This window comes from Nomascus leucogenys, chromosome 17 (genome assembly GCF_006542625.1).
Source record: "Nomascus leucogenys isolate Asia chromosome 17, Asia_NLE_v1, whole genome shotgun sequence".
NCBI classification, from domain to species: domain Eukaryota; kingdom Metazoa; phylum Chordata; class Mammalia; order Primates; family Hylobatidae; genus Nomascus; species Nomascus leucogenys.
Genome location: NC_044397.1, coordinates 4,802,251 through 4,819,421, shown reverse-complemented (window position 1 = coordinate 4,819,421; position 17,171 = coordinate 4,802,251). Strand labels below are relative to the sequence as shown.

Sequence of the window (17,171 nt, the reverse complement as noted above, 5' to 3'; positions counted from 1 at the left end):
GCAAGAGCTCTTGCTGCATAGCAAATTAATATGATCACAGCCAATGCAATTAAAAATAGTTTCTTAATAGACTCTACTACTCAGTCCATATTCATATTTAGACCCAACAAGTTCAGCACTTTAACCATGAGCAGAAGCTCTGGTCTGCCTGAAACCTTGGCTGTCCCCAGACTTTCTTTTTTCTTTTTTTGAGACAGAGTTTTGCTCTTGTTTCCCAGGCTGGAGTGCAATGGCGCGATCTCGGCTCACTGCAACCTCCACCTCCTGGGTTCAAGCGATTCTGCTGCCTCAGCCTCCCTAGTAGCTGGGATTACAGGCATGCGCCACCACGCCTGGCTAATTTTGCATTTTTAGTAGAGACGGGGTTTCTCCATGTTGGTCAGGCTGGTCTCGAACTCCCGACCTCAGGTGATCTGCCCACCTCAGCCTCTCAAAGTGCTGGGATTACAGGCATGAGCCACCGCGCCCGGCCAGCTGTCTCCAGACTTTCTAGCCCTTGGCCGGCTATGGAGCCTGGTCCCCAGAGGAGCCCGGTCCCCAGAGGAGCCCAGGAAGGAAGGTGAAAACTGGAAACAGGAAGCCGGAGACTGGGGTTTCCAAGAAAAAGACCGCAGACCCTGGGAGCCTAAATTGTCCCTGGATGCCAGGATGCTCCCAGAACCTTAGGGGTGAGTAGAGATGGGGCAGGGTTTTGCCTCCTTCCTGGGGCTGTGTGCCCTCTTTCGGACTCATGGAAGGTCATAGCATCCTGACTAACATGACTTCACAGCAAAGTTCCTCATCCTTGTTGGGCTCCTTCCCCCACTGTCTGGTACCCACTAGTGTCCTGCTTTTCTATCCCTCTCCAGCCACGTCTTTTCAGCTTTGCTCCCCCTCCACTGTTCCCTTCCTTCAGCCTGTGCTGGAATCTTGCACAGGGGCCCCTCCACCTATGGACTCACAACTGTGTTCCCAGGTTGGCTCCTTTTGTTTGTGTCCTGTGGTGCTTGGTCTCTGAGCTGGGCACAGGCAGGTGTTGAGTTCATGCTTATTGACTTACCCTCATGGGGAAGGGGTTTCAGAACTCATCTGCATCCGCTTCATTTTCTAGAGAAAGAAACAGACGTTCAGAGAGGGGCAGTGTCCTATCTGTCCAAGTTCATATAGGGCTGAGCTGAGAAAACAAACCCAGGTCTTGTTTCCAAGCCTTGCTTGCCCACAGCCCTTCTACTCACTGGGCTTGTGTACAGTGCCCTTCCCTGCTTATAACAGCATCTAAGGCAGCTCCCAGACGTACAGGGGACATCAGGTGAACTGAAGATAAGAAAGGGTTATGATGGAGGAAAGAGGGCAAACTAGAGAAGCTGGTCCCCTAGAGATCAAATGTGCGGATGCAGACAGAGTTTGAAGGAAACTTAGGAAATAACAGGAATAAAACATTCAGATAATTTTATTATTCACAAAGTGTGTTCATCATCATCATCGCTTATCTTAGTCCTTGCAACAGTGTGATATAATATTTCTCTCTCTACAGGTGAGGAAACTGAGGTCCAGGGAAGGTCCGTGACCTGTTGAAGGTGGCAGGTGGCTTTTTTGGTATCCAGGCTCCTGCGCTCCATCAGGGTTTTCCACCATATGTTCCCCCTGCAATCAGATCAGGAAACCAGGAAGGTGGTCAGAGACTGCCACACAACTGCACATTGGTGCAGAGGCAACCCCTTCCCCGTTCCACTACTTACAGGGTTGGTTGCCATACTCCCCTCACAAGGACGAAGTCTGCCCCTGGCCACTGCTGCTAGAAAGGTGTCAGTGAGTATGCGTGGATTTTGAGCCCAGCTTGGTCAGTTTCCTCACCCTGATTTTTTCCTTTATTTTCCTCTACTGTCCACCAAGAAGAGGGGCCTGTTTCCTTCAGGTCTCCAAGTTCACCCTCTGCCCACACACTATTATCTGTCTTTCCAGCTGCAGTAAGCTCCGGAAAGGCAGATGGTCTCTGCTGTGTCACAGTTGAGTCCGCTTTCTTCTACACCTCACTCCCTCTAAAACTCAGCCTTTGTTCGGTGTTCCCCTTTTGTCTGGTGCTTTTTGAATATATCACCCTACTTAGAAATCCAAATAGCTTGGTAATGTGGGCGTTATCAGTCCTGTTTTTACCAATAAGGAGACTGGGGGTAGAGACCTTAAGAAACTTTTCCAGGGTTCTTTGTTACATAATGGCAGAAAGTTCAGCAACACTGTCATCTGCAGTAATGTGGAAAGTAGCAAATGTCCCTCAGGAGCTGGGTTGTGCAGCTAGGATTTCCAGGCAAAGTCTTGAAAGTGCTACCTGGTTTCTTCTTGTGGCTCATTGTAAAATGAGAGAGGTGAGAGGTAAACTCTAGGCAGGATTTTTCAACATGAGGGAGCTGGGACTTGATGACTTAAAAAATCCTCAGCCTCCAGACAGTAAATGATGCTAAAATCAAATCCAGGGCACGTTCAGGAATATGTGGTCTAAAGATGAAACCAAGGCTATGCTGTAAAATCCTTTGTTAAGACCTCAGAAAGGTAGTGTGTTTTGTAGGAAAAACCAAATTGTTTTCAGGTCTGGAAGGGCTTGAGGGTAGGAGCTTCTGGTCTCCGTGGAGCTGGGGTGCACCACCCCTCCCAGCACATGAATGTGTTCACCAACTCAGAAGCTCCTGAACCTTACTTTTGTGATTTTTCCAGAGACTTCATCATGTCAACATGATTAATGATTAATGCAGTCTTCAGCCCCCTCCCCTCCCTGGGGTATGGGAGGTGGAGTGAAAGTTCCAAGCTTTCAATCATGGATTGATCCTTCTGGTGACCAGCCCCCATCCAAGAGCACACTAACAGTCACCTCTTTAGAGGAAAAGATGCCAGGAAATTCCAAGGGCGGTAGGACCTCTGTGTTAGACACTTCTATCACTCAGGAGATAAGAAAGGTCTTAGGAGCTCTGTGTCAGGAACAGAGGTCAAAGACCAAATATGAGAACAAAAGATTATCTTAGCACTCCAATTTATAAGGGTCTTAGAAGGTCTGTGTCAGGAACTAGGGTCAAAGACATATATATGAAAATTATATATATAATATATAATAATATATAAAATTATAATGTATTTAACATTATTAATAAAAATTAATATAAATATGTAAATAAAATATAAAATATAAAAATATAAAAAATTTATAAAATATATTAAAATAAAAATATAATAAAAATATAATAATTTATATTAAATTATAATGATTTCAATAATATATAATTATTATTATTTCACATAGTGTCTCAGGCAAAAGGCCCTTTCATGAATTTAAGGGTGCATGCTTCGTAGATTTTTCAGTCAAACATTAGAGCATCTAAGAAGTATAAGGACATTATCCTCACTGTCTCGGCAAAAGCACATGGTGTGGAAGAGATCTTCTCTTGGAGAAATTTGTGGGTATGGTCTTTGTCTAATGGAGTGAGTCATAATAAGTTTTATAGGAGATCTACTTTTTTTTTTTTAAGAGAATGACAGTCACAAAACACTGCCAGATTGGACTGAAAGGAACAGAAATAGCATAAAATCTGGGATCTCACTTTGTATCCCCCAAATTAAACTGGCAGGAAGCAGCCTGAGGAAGTTATGAAGCTGTAAATATGGGCTGCCTTTCATGGAAAGAGAAGAGTGGCTCAGAAGACATACTCGAGAACAGAGGAAGGAGCCACAACCACTGAGAATTATTTCTAGGTAGGAGTTGAGCAGTGTCTGAATCAAGGAATTTCCAACATTTGCCCAGCTAAAGTTCTGATTTTCTAAGGACCAGTGACTTTTTTTTTTTTTTTTGCCTCCCCCTTCCACCTCTTTTGAAGAAAAATATCTGTAGTGGTTTTCCTATGACTGTACTACATTGGACATTGGGGTTGTGTGTGTGTGGCAGATAACTTGTCTCTGGCTCACAGGTCTTCATACTGAGAATTGTACTTGAGGAACTACACCTGAGGAATTTCCTCCACACCTGGACCTGGTTTAAATGACGAGTTCCTGGACCTCATCCTGATGCCATAATGGGATGAGACTTTGGGAGACCTTTGGTGGGACTGAGTGTATTTTTGCATGTGGGAGGAATGTAAATAATTTGTGGCCAGAGCGAGTACTGTGGTGGTTTTAAAATACAGGCACGAATTCTTTAATATACCTTCCTTCAAGGGATGGAGGTGAATCCCATTGGGCTGGACCCAATGACTGGCTTAAAGAGTAGAATATGGTGGAAGCAACGGTTTGTGATTTCAGGGACTAGGTTATTAATGGCACTGTGACTTCCTCCTTCTGCACCCTCTCTTGGATCAGTCACACTTGGGAAGTTAGTTCCCTTGCCATGAAGAAAGGCTCACATGGCAAAGAACTGAGGCCTGTGCGAGCAGCCACGTGAGGGTGCACCGTCTTGGGCACAGCCCTCCATCAAGCCTCCCCACCACCGCGCTTCTTGCTGACATCCTGACTGCGACACCAGAGAGGTTCTGAGCCAGGAACACCCAGCTAAGTTGTTCCCAAATTTCTGATCACACCCCCATCCCCCCAAAAAACCTGTGACCTAATGAATATGTATCATTTGTTGTTTTAAGCTACTACGTTTTGGGGCTAATTTATTATGCAACATCAAATGAGTCAGGAGAAAGTCACAAGAGTTCTTTTTTCCTGGAAGTCCGGGAAGAAAGCATCTCAAGCAGGCAGAAGTGGGAGGCCATGCCTAGGGTGCTCCTCTTCCCAGGGTGAGGAGGTTTTTAGCATTGGCTGCTGGATTTCACAGTGCACAACTCACTGGAGTTGTTTCAAGGAGTGGCACAGTCAAAGGCCTGACTGGAGTGGCTTCAAGAGAGAAGAAAAGAGAACTTTGGAGGCTGATGGTGCAGCCAGTCCTTTCATGGGCCCTTGCTGCAGAGGACAGTAAGATGATGGAGCAGTAGCTGGAGGGCTATAGGTGGGGAGGGTTTAATGTATTAGAACCCATTTAGATTCTGATGGTCATGACATACAACTGGGGAAGAAGATGATGCAGGAGAGAGGGGTGGCTCCTAGATGAATATTCCTTTTTCTATTCTAGACAGGGTCTTGCTCTGTCACCCAGGCTGGAGTGCAGTGGCGTGATCATAGTTCACTGCAACCTCGACAGCTCAGGCTCAAGCAATCCTCCTGCCTCAGCCTCCCAAGTAGCTGGGACCACAAGTACGCACCTCCATGCTTGACTGGAATATTCTTGTGTAGACAAGAGAAGATGGGATTTGGAGCTGAAGGAAAGTGATTGGCTTGAGATGAGAGTAGGGAGAGTGAGAGGAAGAAGAGAGGCAGATGATTGGTAGGTGTGGTGGGATCAAGTGGACGTTCTTTTTTCTCCTTCCTTCCCTCCCTCCCTCTTCCTTCTTTCCTTCCTTCCCTCTTTTTCTCTTCCTCTCATTCTATCCCTCCCTCCCTCCCTTTCTCTCTTTCCTCCCTCCCTCTCTCTTTTCAGTGAGTTAGGATGTGGGCACAACAGCTGAGCATGTGGAGAGGGAGGGCAGGGGATGATGTGGGTCTAGAATGGAGCAGAGCCACTCCACTCTCAAGGTCACGTGCTGACAGTGAGACGTTTCGGGATGATAGGTTGTATTTTGTCAGCCACAGCCACATTCATCTTGGCTGGACACAGGCACAGAGTAAGCAGGAAGCTAGGTTCAACCAGGGTTACAGTTTTCCCAGAGGAGTTCAATAAAAGGTGAGAGGAGCACAGAAGTGGAGGCTGTGTGCCAAAGAGTGATTTGAGGTTGGATCATGGAATCTAAGGGAAGGGAAAGCATGAGTGAGATGGCGGAAAGGGGCAGGTGGCAGGATAAATGGATCATGGGTCCCTGTAGTGTAGAAGCAATACTGGGATCAGGTTAGCAGGATTGAGGTAGGGGGTGGTGGGAATGAGATTAAGAGGGGAGCTATTGGCGCTTACTGACCATCTGCAAGGGTGGCTGAGATAGGGAAGAGGACAAGACCATTGGGGAGAGGAGGCCAAGAAACTGAGATGCCAGAGATTTGGAAGAATCATTCATGTAGATCTTGAGTCCACATGGGCCCAAGATCACAAAGAATTATGGCGGGAGCAGTCAGAGTGACATTGAGCCTGGGGTTAAGACCCACAAGGAATAAAGAGCTGTGCCCCAGATTGTACAGAATCTGCAGCAATGATGGGCGGCCACCCACAGTGATACATCCTGATGGCAGAAAGCTACTTGTGGAATGCTTTAGGGAGGATAGGAAGATAGGAAGGGGCCATGAGGAGCACAGAGGACACTGACCCCACCCTCGGGCTCAGGAGCACAAGGCGAAGGAGAACAAACCGCCCCCTCCCGCCGAAAGAGAACCGCGGGGAAAGCAGTGTCCTCGGAGAACAGGCAGATGTCAGGGAGAGTACCGTGGCGACATTCAGAGAAGCTGAGCATACAGGGGCTTGTGCTGATGACTGCGCACTTCAGGGGCAGGGTGGAAAGCTTATGGGATTTGGGACGAGTGGGAATTGGGTCTAATGTAATGGATTTACAAGGTCTTACTGAGTTGGGAGTCTGGTGATGAGGGAGGACTAGGGCATTCTGGGCATCTTATGGCAACTGGAGTGGACAGGGATATAATAAGGCACCAAGAGGCTGTACTGGAGTCTGAGTGCTGACCTTGGGGGAAGGGGAGGGGGTGAGGAGTCTTTACAGGAGCAAGTGGAGACCTGGGATCTCGCTTGCTCCTGCCCTTGGTGGCGGGCGCTGGGGAGGGGTGTTTGGATGGAAAATCTGGGGTCCCTCCTCACTCTTGCCAAGAAGGTGAAAGCAGCAATAACTGGATAAAAGTGGCATAAACCCATCCTCAAGGATAAACGGAGAGCTCCACACACGTTTTGAAGGTGGGTAAAATCAGATGACTCCACAGATCAGAGAGAGCTGGTGGGAGTGGGGGAATAAGAGGGAAGTCATTTTTACCTTAGAACCCTAGAAAGGTGGAGAAATGGGAGGTGCAGGTATCTCTTAAGGCAGCATTGAAGTGGGTGCTGGGAACCAGAGAACAGCTTGGAGCTTTAAGAATCACTTAGACTCCTAGATTCTCTGGCTTCCGTGAGACTGAGAGTAGGTTAGCTGCCCACATCCTCTGTCTTTCCTCTCTCTCAACAGCTGCAGAGAGCTTGAGGTAAGTCTCTGATGCGGGTGACACAGAGATGCTCTGCTCAGGGCACAGGGAGCCACAGAGAGAGAGTGTGCAGTGGGGGCTTGGGTGGGAACAGACACTGGGCAGCGAGACCCCTTTGCTCTGCTCCAGTTGGTGTCTAGAACCCTGGGTCTAGACTTACACTCCCAGGGAGGACAGCTAACAGTCCTTTCTGGAGAAACAGAGCTGTGAAAGAGAAAAAATGGAGCCATGCTCCGGCCCAATCAGCCTGGAGCCCACAGCACCCCGCGACGCCCACGGGGCTTCTGAGAGAGTGGGTGGTCGACAGTGGGTGGCCGAGAAGCGGCAAAGGTTTCTAGAAAGCTCTGAAGAAAGACAGAGGTCAGTGAAAGGAGAAAATAAAAGATATGATGGGCACTTGGAGGACACAGAAAATATGGAAAGCTTCGGAAAAGTTCAAAAGTTAAAACTTTAATATTTCCAGAGAAAATGTGGCTTGCCAAAATAAAACATGCTGTGCTATAAAAAGGAACATTCGGAGAACAAATGGACCGTTTAGAAATGAAAAATGTGATCGTGTACATTGAAAACATTTGAATCGAATGTAACCTTGAGGAACTTTCTCAGAAAGTAGGAATAAAGAAAAATAGATGACAAATGGGAGAGAAAAGATAATCACGTCAGGCTCAGTCCGGTAGGTCCAACATCGGGATTGTAAGTGTCAGAAAGAGAGAACAGCGCTGTGGGGGTGACAGTCCTGGGGCAAGGCACAGAGTGATCTTGAATGTGGTGAGTTGAGGTGCCTCTTGACCAGCTTGTGCGGGAAAAAAGAAAGGTTCACTTCATTGTGGAGGCTGCAGCCATGCTGCTGGTGGTAAGGACAGCACAGTGGGGTGCTGTGCTGCAGGGGTGGCTGATCTAGGCAAAGCATTATTGCGACCCCAGTAACGACACTGGACTTCAATTCCTGGGTGGCAGAAATGCACAGAGGTATTGTTGGGAAGGGACGTATCAGGGGAACAATCTAGGAGGCGGGGACTGAAGACAGGACCCCCTGTTAGGTGGCTGAGACAGTGGTCTGAGTGCCAGTGTGAGGTGAAGGGGCTTGGAAAGGGGGAGGAGGCACAATAGGAGAGGCCTTGGCAGAGTGTGGCTGAGCAAGGGGAGAGGGAGAGGGAAATGTCGGGGTGACCCAGGCGTCTGGATTTGGGGTGTTAAATAAGAGTAATAAGAGGCCATTGGTTTAGACTGAGCTCCTGCACTAGGCCCAACAGCCCAAACCAAAATGGGGTCACTGGTGCTAAGGTTCCACACCACCAAGCCAAAATCAAGTTGTTTATCTCACCTTCCGAGAAATTAGGAGAGAGAGGTAACAGCCAAATCCCTCAACAGGCCAGTTTTAGCCAGTATGGTAGGGAAGTCCCCTCTGCTTTAACCTTTTACCAAGAAGGTAACTTTGAAATGACCAATTTCTTTTTGTTCCTTGTTTCCGCTTTCTTCAGTCTTTTTCTGTCTCTACAACTGCCCAGGTTGCAGAGCAGAGTTCTCTAAACCTCTTTTGGCTCTGAGGACTGCCCAATTTGCAAATCGTTCTTTGCTCAAACTCTGTTAAATTTATTTTGTCTAAAGTGTTTCTTTTCTTCTTTTCTGTTTTAGAGACAAGGTCTCACTCTGTGGCTCAGGCTGGAGTGCAGTGGCATGATCATGGCTCACTGCAACTGGGAACTCTTGGCTTCAAGCCATCCTCCATCCTTGGCCTCCCACAGTGGCGGTACTACAGGTGTCAGCCACCAGCGTTACAGGCCTCAAGTTTTTCTTCTATCAGGGGCTATAGATAGGAGGAGGAGGCAGGGAAGAGGGATTGTCATCAGTGACTCAGGTTTGGTAGAAAGATGCTGCAGGTGCTGGGGCTTTGCTCCCACAGCCGGGTGCTGGCCGCAGTGCAAACTGAGGGTGAGCAAGTAGAGGGCCTGGGCTCTGCAGCTCTGCAGGGAGGGTGTGGCCAAAGGCCTTGGATCAAGTCCTGGCCTTTTCTTTGCAGATAATGCAGAGGTCAGAAGTCAGGGAGGAGCTCCTGGGAGCCAGCCTTGTTGGAGACTGGCTGCCCACCTGGGGCCCTGTGGCTCAGTGGGAAGCGTCTATGGGCCTGAGGCCTGGGCTGAGCTGGGTACAGCAGAGACCTCCCTTGATGCTGCACGTGCCGATTCCTTAAGACCCTTGAGATGCGGGGAGAAATACATGAAGTGACTTGAATCCATTCTCCCAAACTGTCCCTCTCCCCAAGCCTGCCCCTCCTCCAGCAAGCTGGCTTCTGGCCTGACTGAGTTGTCCCCGCACCTTTCACTCAGCCCCACCTATGGTTTTTCCCATGTGTCCCCTTCTCCCTGGGGGCTGTTTCCCTCCTGTGTCTACCCTCTCTCCCTCAGGACTAGAATGAGGTGGAGTCCTGGGATGGTGGCTTCAGGGAGTCCCTGGACTTGGGCTTGCCTGGAAGGGCAGATGGTGGGAGGGACTTTCCAGCTGTGTAGGTCTGTGTTTCTGATGGAGGGATGGGGGAGGGGAGGGACAGGGGAGAGGGAAAGAGAGAAGGAGAAAGGTAGAGGGAAGAAGAGGAGAGGAGGGAGGGGTAGAGAGACAGGGAGAGAGGAAGTGGGTGGAATGGGAAAGAGGGAGGAGGAGGAATGGAGAGGGCAAGGGAGGAAAAGGGAGTAGGGGGAAGAAAGAGAGAGAGAGAGGGAGAGAGAGAGGAGAAAACACAGAGACAGAGAAACATGGATGAGATTCCTGCAAGTTTGCAGCTGAAGGACAAAGGTGAGCCTGTGTGACATGTCAGACGGATGGACTCCATGAGGGCTTTAATTCGGAGAGTTCTGCCGATTATAATTTCCACCTCTGTTCTCTGGCCGATTCCCCTCTGACCCTCTATCCTGGGCAGAAGCTGTTCCCTGTTCCATTTTCCCCGAGTCCAACCCACACCACACTCACCACCAGACGAGCAGGGCTGACAGCACCAGGCTCTTGGCTATGAGGAGTCCACAGAGCACAGGGACCAGGGCACTGGGGGCTGCAGGGCCAGGGTGGAGCGTGGAGTTCTGTGGCCTGGAAGGCAGAGGGACAGGAAGGGGAGAGGACGGGCTGGGGAGGAAAGTCTCCACCTGCCAGCCCCCTCCCAGGCCTGTGTGGCTACGGGCACCCCGAAACTCACTGTGAAGGGACAATGATGGTAGATGGAGACTCAGGGGCTTGTCTGGCTACTCCAGTGGGAGGCACACAGCTCTGGGTCTGGGTCTGTGAAGAGACCAGGTCGCGGGGAGCCCAGGAGGTCTGTGTGGAGGCAGAGGCTGCCAGGGAGGAGAAAGAGCTGTGGTTAGTGAGTGGGAGACCTCACTTGTGCCTGCCGGCAGGAGAGCTCAATGGGGGAGTTGGACCGGACTGGGAACAGAACCCGTGCGCCCAGAGAAGAAAACTGATTTGAGGGGTGGGGACTGAACTGTGAAGTCCTCTGGCTCAGAATTAGACACACCTGTGGCCTGGGCTCTACTGGGCCCCTGCAGTTGTATCCTTGAGTCCAGGAGGAGCACTGGAAGAGGACTCAGGAGGCACTCGAGTCTTCGGATGGGCACCCACCTGAGCCTCCTAAGGGTGGACATGGCCATGATGCTTCCGGACCCTCCGGCTCTCTGCCCTCCATTCTCTTTCTCATGCCTCTGGGACTTGGGAAGGGAGCCTCTTGTGGGGAATTTGAAGGGTAATTTTCAGATCCCTGCCCCTCCCAGTTCTGCTGCACAGCCCTGGACCCCAAGCCTCAGCAGCCCAGGGAATGTCTTTCACAGCCGCTCTTGACTCTGGGACTCCGTGAACCGGCTGCGCACCACTCCTGCCGTTCACCTTCCCAGGAAGACCCAGACCCACCCGTGCTTAGAGCCCTTGGTGGAGGTGGGGAATGGCTGTCTCTGGAAAAGTGATGGAGACTGTTGAGGTCAAAAAGCCATTGGCTGTTGGAGGGTGGCGGGGTGGCGAAGGAAAAGAAAGTGGGGTTGGAACCAAGGCTGGGAGAGGAAGTGGGGATTCTCAGCGTCTCGACCTAGCAGACTAGGTCTACATACCTAACTGGAGTCCAGGAGGTGGGGAGAAGGGGAAAGAAGGGGAAAGGGCTGGGAGGGGCGTGGAGGAGAGGGTGCCTGAGACTGAGTCATTCCTCACCCCAGGGACTGCCCTGGAAGGTCCTCCCTGGAGAAAGTCACAGGACTATGGACCTGTGGACACGATCCTGTCCCATAGGACACTCTCTGAGGCTGTCTAGGATGCTGGCCAGGATAACCCTGTGCTCAGCCTGGGAGAGGTATTTGGGACACTGGTAAAATCCTAGACCTGGGCTATTGAATGTGTCATCTGTGGCCTGGTGCTGGTCTACAAATTGTCTGTAACCCTTCCACAACAAGGTAAGTATAAAAATTGGGAGCAGGGGTTTCAAAACGTTTATATCAATTTGATACTGCCTCAAGATCCAAGCCTGTGATTAGTTAACTCGTCTCATCTCATTGAACAGGATATAGACCAGCTTGGGTGTTGTCAAATTAGCATGGAGAGTCAAATATGGAGTGAGCTGTGTGCTAGTAACCTACGCCAGAGCCATGTTACAGTGTGTGATACTTTAAAATTAGTTGTTAGTGGCCAGACGTGGTGGCTCACGCCTGTAATCCCGGCACTTTGGGAGGCCGAGACAGGTGGATCACTTGAGGTCAGCAGTTTGAGACCAGCCTGACCAACATGGTGAGACCACGTCTGTACTAAAAATACAAAAAATTAGCCAGGCATGGTAGCAGGCGCCTGTAATCCCAGCTACTCGGGAGACTGAGGCATGAGAATAGGTTGAACCTGGGAGGCAGAGGTCGCAGTGAGCCAAGATAGTGCCACCGCACTCCAGCCTGGGTGACAGAGCGAGACTCTGTCTCAAAATAAATAAATAAATAAATAAATAAATAAAGTTGTTAGCTATAACCCAAAAGTGTATAAACATCTGGAAAGATGTATAATTTTATAATTTATTATTTTTACAATCATTTTCATTTTTAATCAAACTTTTTTTAAACAAAATTTAGAGTGTAACATGATTAGCTAATTTAGAGTAGAATAGTGATTACCTAATTAGCATTCTAATGAACAGATAGCAAAACAAAAGTCACTGAAAAAACACATCTTTCCTGAATGTGGCAGTGACAGTAAGCCAAATGAAGATGGTAGAACTGATTCCAAAGAAATTTTTTCCTTCTGCAATTATTCCAAAGAGTTTGTGCTGGATTTGTTTGAAAGCAGAATCTCTCATTGTGGTAGGCAGAATAAGGGTACCCCAAAATGTCTATTCCCTAATCCCAGGTACCTGTGAGGACATTGCCTTCCACGGCAAAGGGAAATTTGCAGATGTGATTAAGGTTAAAGACCTTGAGTTGGGCCGGGTGGGGTGGATCACGCCTGTAATCCCAGCACTTTGGGAGGCCGAGCCAGGCGGATCACCTGAGGTCAGGAGTTCGAGACCAGGCTGACCAATATGGTGAAACCCCATCTCTACTAAAAATACAAAAATTAGCCGGGTGTGGTGGCAGGCGCCTGTAGTCCCAGCTACACCAGAGGCTGAGGCAGGAGAATCACTTGAACCCTGGAGGTGGAGGTTGCAGGGAGCCGAGATTGTGCCACTGCACTCCAGACAGAGCGAGACTCCATCTCAAAATGAAATAAAACAAAACAAAAAAATAAATGGCATATACATATAAAACGGAAAAACACAAGTTCACAACAAACTGTTTTTAGGAAAAAAAAGAGTATTGGATTGAAAAGCTCTTGAAAGGAATCCATATTTCACATATAAGCTCTAGACTTTGTGGCTTCTTGTAAAGTAACATTTTGTATTGCAAAGACCAACAATCCAACTACAATTGCCAAAACATTACTGAACAACGTTTGCTTTACGACATTGGGTAATTTATAGCAAAGAAGGGAGCTTGATATCATTTTCCCTTGACACCTTAGGTCAACATATTCAGGAATTGGATAATGAGATGGATGACCACCTCCTAGAACAAATAAAGCTAGTAAAGTATTTTTCATGGCAATTTGAAAAAATGCACAAATATTGCTCTCATAGCTATTCTTTTAGTATATGCAATTTGAACCAATGGTATGAAGGAATTCTATATCTTTTAGCTTAATTGTCACAAACACAACTAGCTCTGAACTGTATAAAACTATGAAGGTTATATTATCAAAATGTGGTTTGGGAGTTCAGTTTTATGTAAGAGTATGTTCTGATGGCTGCAGTTGCAATGACAGGAAAATGTCATCCAGGTTAAGAAGTCTTGGGCTAGATTTTAAATTAATGCACTGCTTCCTTCATTGAGAGAATTTTGCTATGAAAAATAAAGCAGCTTAACTGAATGTTGTGCTGACCAACGTGGACAAAATTGTGAATTTTATAAGGTGAATATATTAAATTTGAAATCATTCTCTTTATTATGTGGTAATATGGAAACAGATTATAAACAGCTACTGTTGCATGCCAAATTTAAAGTTTTGTTGAGAATGTTTCATCTATAGAAAGAATTCCTAATGTTTCTTCAAGACAAGAAGCCAGTTTAGTACAAATGTGAATTGCACCATCAGGCTTGTTTATATTATGGTTCTGATGTTAATATTTCCATGCAAGGAAGTAAAGCAGCATGTTTTTCAATGGCAAATAAAGTCTAAGTGCAAACATAAAAGTCAGAAGAACCATTTCTATGAATTGTTATGACGTGTTCTTAATTTAATAACATTTATCAACAAAATAGGTGATAATATTGATATTGCATATCTTCATAAGTGTTCATGGGAAAACATTAATAATTTGATGGCATGTTTTGAATTTTGTTTTTTGTCAAAAGAAGATATATGCAGAGGAAATTCATAGATCTAGAATCCATATTTTCCCATCAAAAGATAATTTAAACTATAACTTTTAGGAGAAAGTTTTGGAACTGGCTACTGATAAAGGGTTGAAGATGCATTTTGAAATTACACCATCGCTTGCTTCCTCTTGCAAAAGTTAAACATAAAACTGTTGAGCTTGTCGGAATTGCTTTAAAATTTCTTCTGTTTCTGACATTATACCTCTGTGAGACCAGTTTTCTGGTCTTCTACTATGAGTATTATTTTAAAAAAAATCAATACAGTTTCTTTATACATTATCTCCTAAGCGATGTGGTGTCATAAATAGTTCTCAGATTAGGTAAGTTACCAAGTAAGAAAAGTGCTCATTTGTCACATTATAATCCTTAAATACGGATAGACAGGGTGTTTGTTTGAAGGGTGTATATTGGCATTTAATATGGAGAATTGCAATTTCCCTTCTAACTTTGTATTTAGTTTTAACTGAGGAATAACAAAACGTTATGGGTATACCATTAAGCCACTACACAAATCACCTTTAGGCACACTTTCAAATGAACAACGTGTACAGTTTTTATAAATTTTTCCCTATGTGATATTTGTTCTGATTGTATTTATTAAAATGTAATTTTATGTTTGTCAAATTTCATGAATTTGGGGCTTGTACTTTGTATGTCTTTTTCTTCTTTTTCTAGTCATTTGTTTTTACCGTATTTTACAAAAAAAATTAGTCATGTGAATTACAGATTTTTTTTTTGAAAGGTCCTCTTCCATAGGAACTTTGAGTAGCTCTGCTCTGAGCAGGAGGTTGGCACACTTTCTGTAAAGGGTCAGGGATGAGCCATGTGGTCTCTGTCGCAGCTGCTCAATTTTGCTGTCACAGCATGAAAAGGGCCACAGACAATAGGTGAATGAGTGGGCATGGCTGTGTTCCAAAAAGTGACTCTACTTATAGGCACTGAAATTGGAATTTCCTGTAGGTCACAAAATGTTGTTTTTCTTTTGATTTTTTTTTTCACTCATTCTTGGTTTTTTTCACCCATTCTTAGTCCCTGATCTGGACTATGAGGGATACCCATAGTATCTTGGTATCTAGACTATACCCAGATACCACTGGCTCTACATGGTGGGGACAGCCAGTGGATGCACCTTTCCCAGGCACCTACTATGTACCAAAGATGCCGGGTGGTCCTGCCCTCCTGTAGCAGGGTCATATAGGCTGACTGTTCAGCATGCTCACCGGCTCTGTTTCAGCATCTCTCAGGAGGCCTGGGCTGCAGGCTTGGGAGTCATGGAGACTGTGAGATGGCTGCTCTTGTGCACATATGAGTTCCCCCTGCACCTGTTCCCAACAGCCTTCCCAGGAGACTGGGGCATGGGCATGGGTGGCTTCCACGATTAGGAAACCAGGGGTGATGGAGGCACCAAAAGGGGGTGAGGGGCACCCCTCTGACGACCCTAGGGAAAGAGCTCACCTGGAGATACCACCAGATAGAATCTGACGGACTTAGAGACAGAGTTGTCAGAAGGGCGGTAGATTCTACACCAGTAATGTCCTGAGTCTTCCTCTCTCAGATCAGTCATGGTGACAGTGAAGAAGCCAGCATCAGGGTCGTCCCAGATTGCGAATCGAGAGGTCCAAGCCACCGTCCTGGGCTTGGAGCTGGTGACTAACCTGATGCACACAAGTGCTGAAGCCTCCTTACACCAGCCTTTCTTCTCGTAGAGCCTGCCCGTGGGTGGGTACTGGCATCTCACGGTTAGCGTCTGCCCTGCCACACTTTGAAGCACCTGAGCCTTGGATCGCGCCTGAGAGCCTGGAGAATGATGAAGTAATGCATAGGTCAAGGCCCCGCGCACAACCTGCCTCACAGCAGGCCTCTGGCCACAGGGCCACCTGCTCCCTGCCCTGCTGTCCCGACAGTCCCCACCACACCCATCTCCTCTGCTCCCTGGGCTCCTCCTCCCCCTCACCTGGGAACAGCAGCAGCAGCAGCAGCAGTGGGTGTGGGGCTCGCCAGGCCATGTGGTCCTTTTCCTGTGTGCTCGTGGGAGGGGACACCTGGAGAAGACTGGGGAGAGGGAATTGGGAGCTGGGCCTGATTCTGCTGCTCTTCCAGCACCTCTGATAGAAAAATGAGACAGGCTAAGGCCTGGGTTGGGGAGATGGGAGACTGCAAAGGGCAGATTCTGTGGGCACAGGGAAGGGGGGAGCTCCAGCTGTAGGTGAGTCTGGGTCTGGTGGGCTCGGTGCTGTCCAGCACACAGCTTCCCAAGCCTCTGTAGAAGATGCCTGCTCTCCCCCATGCCCAGCTGCCCCTCCCCACCATGACCTACCCCTGAGGGAGGAGCTGAAAAGGCCAGGAGGAAACTGTGGGTGAGTTATGGACTGCTTCCCCCTTGCCCCCTCTGTGTGCTGCCTCTTCTTCGCGGGGCCCTGGCTTTGCTGCCCTTTCTAGGTAAAGTCAGGCTGAGGGTGGATGACAAGCTCAGGGGCACTTGGAACCCTGATCACAAGCCCCAAGCCCCACTGGTCACAGGATGGCCAGGGACGTCATGCCGAGGCCTCCGTGGTGGGTCAGTGATGTGCTTCCACTCTGGGAGGTTTCGTGGGTGCGGGAGAGGAGAGGGGGGGAGGAGGTGGAGATTCAAAACCAGCAAGGGAGGCTAGAGAGGGTCCCTGGCAAAGGTAGGGGAGGGGAGGGTCGGGAGAGCACACGGAGCATGGGATGCATCAGTGGGGTGGGGTAGAGGGAGCCCAGGAACCAGGACCTGGCCTCATCTCTGCATCCTGGACCTCCACCACTTAAGGACCTTGGAGAAACTTTGTTTAATTAAAACATAAACAGATGAAAGACTCTAGCATCTTTTTCTTTAGTTAATGTCAGCACTTTGAAGATTTAATTTTAAAATAAGATGCAATTTACAAAGAGAACGAGCTAATATATCTTAGGACTGGTAGAGACACTGTGTGTAATTGCAGTTGCACCACTGGGGGCTCTGCTGGACTGGCGAGCTGCTGCCGGGAGCTCTGCGAACAGAGGTAATAACTGAGATGGGAACTGGAACTTGTCAAGTGGACTCGATTCCAAGTCCACTGCTTTGCC

General features: G+C 47.9%; 1 protein-coding gene across 3 annotated transcripts; it reads right to left on the bottom strand.

The window, feature by feature from the left end:
• Positions 1-1,411: 1,411 nt before the first annotated feature.
• NCR2 (natural cytotoxicity triggering receptor 2) lies at positions 1,412-16,359 on the bottom strand. Of its 3 annotated transcripts, none has more exons than XM_003266294.2 (6): positions 16,039-16,359; positions 15,540-15,881; positions 10,349-10,484; positions 10,129-10,278; positions 9,253-9,359; positions 1,412-1,623 (listed from the first exon to the last, which is right to left on the bottom strand). In XM_003266294.2, exons 1-6 carry the CDS (start codon positions 16,088-16,090, stop codon positions 1,598-1,600), a joined length of 813 nt encoding a protein of 270 aa, XP_003266342.2. In that variant the 5' UTR covers positions 16,091-16,359; the 3' UTR covers positions 1,412-1,597. The 3 variants fall into 3 exon arrangements, with proteins under 3 accessions (XP_003266342.2, XP_003266343.2, XP_003266344.2); XM_003266295.2 differs by having other exon boundaries at positions 10,129-10,242; XM_003266296.4 differs by lacking the exon at positions 9,253-9,359 and having other exon boundaries at positions 10,129-10,242.
• Positions 16,360-17,171: the final 812 nt, after the last annotated feature.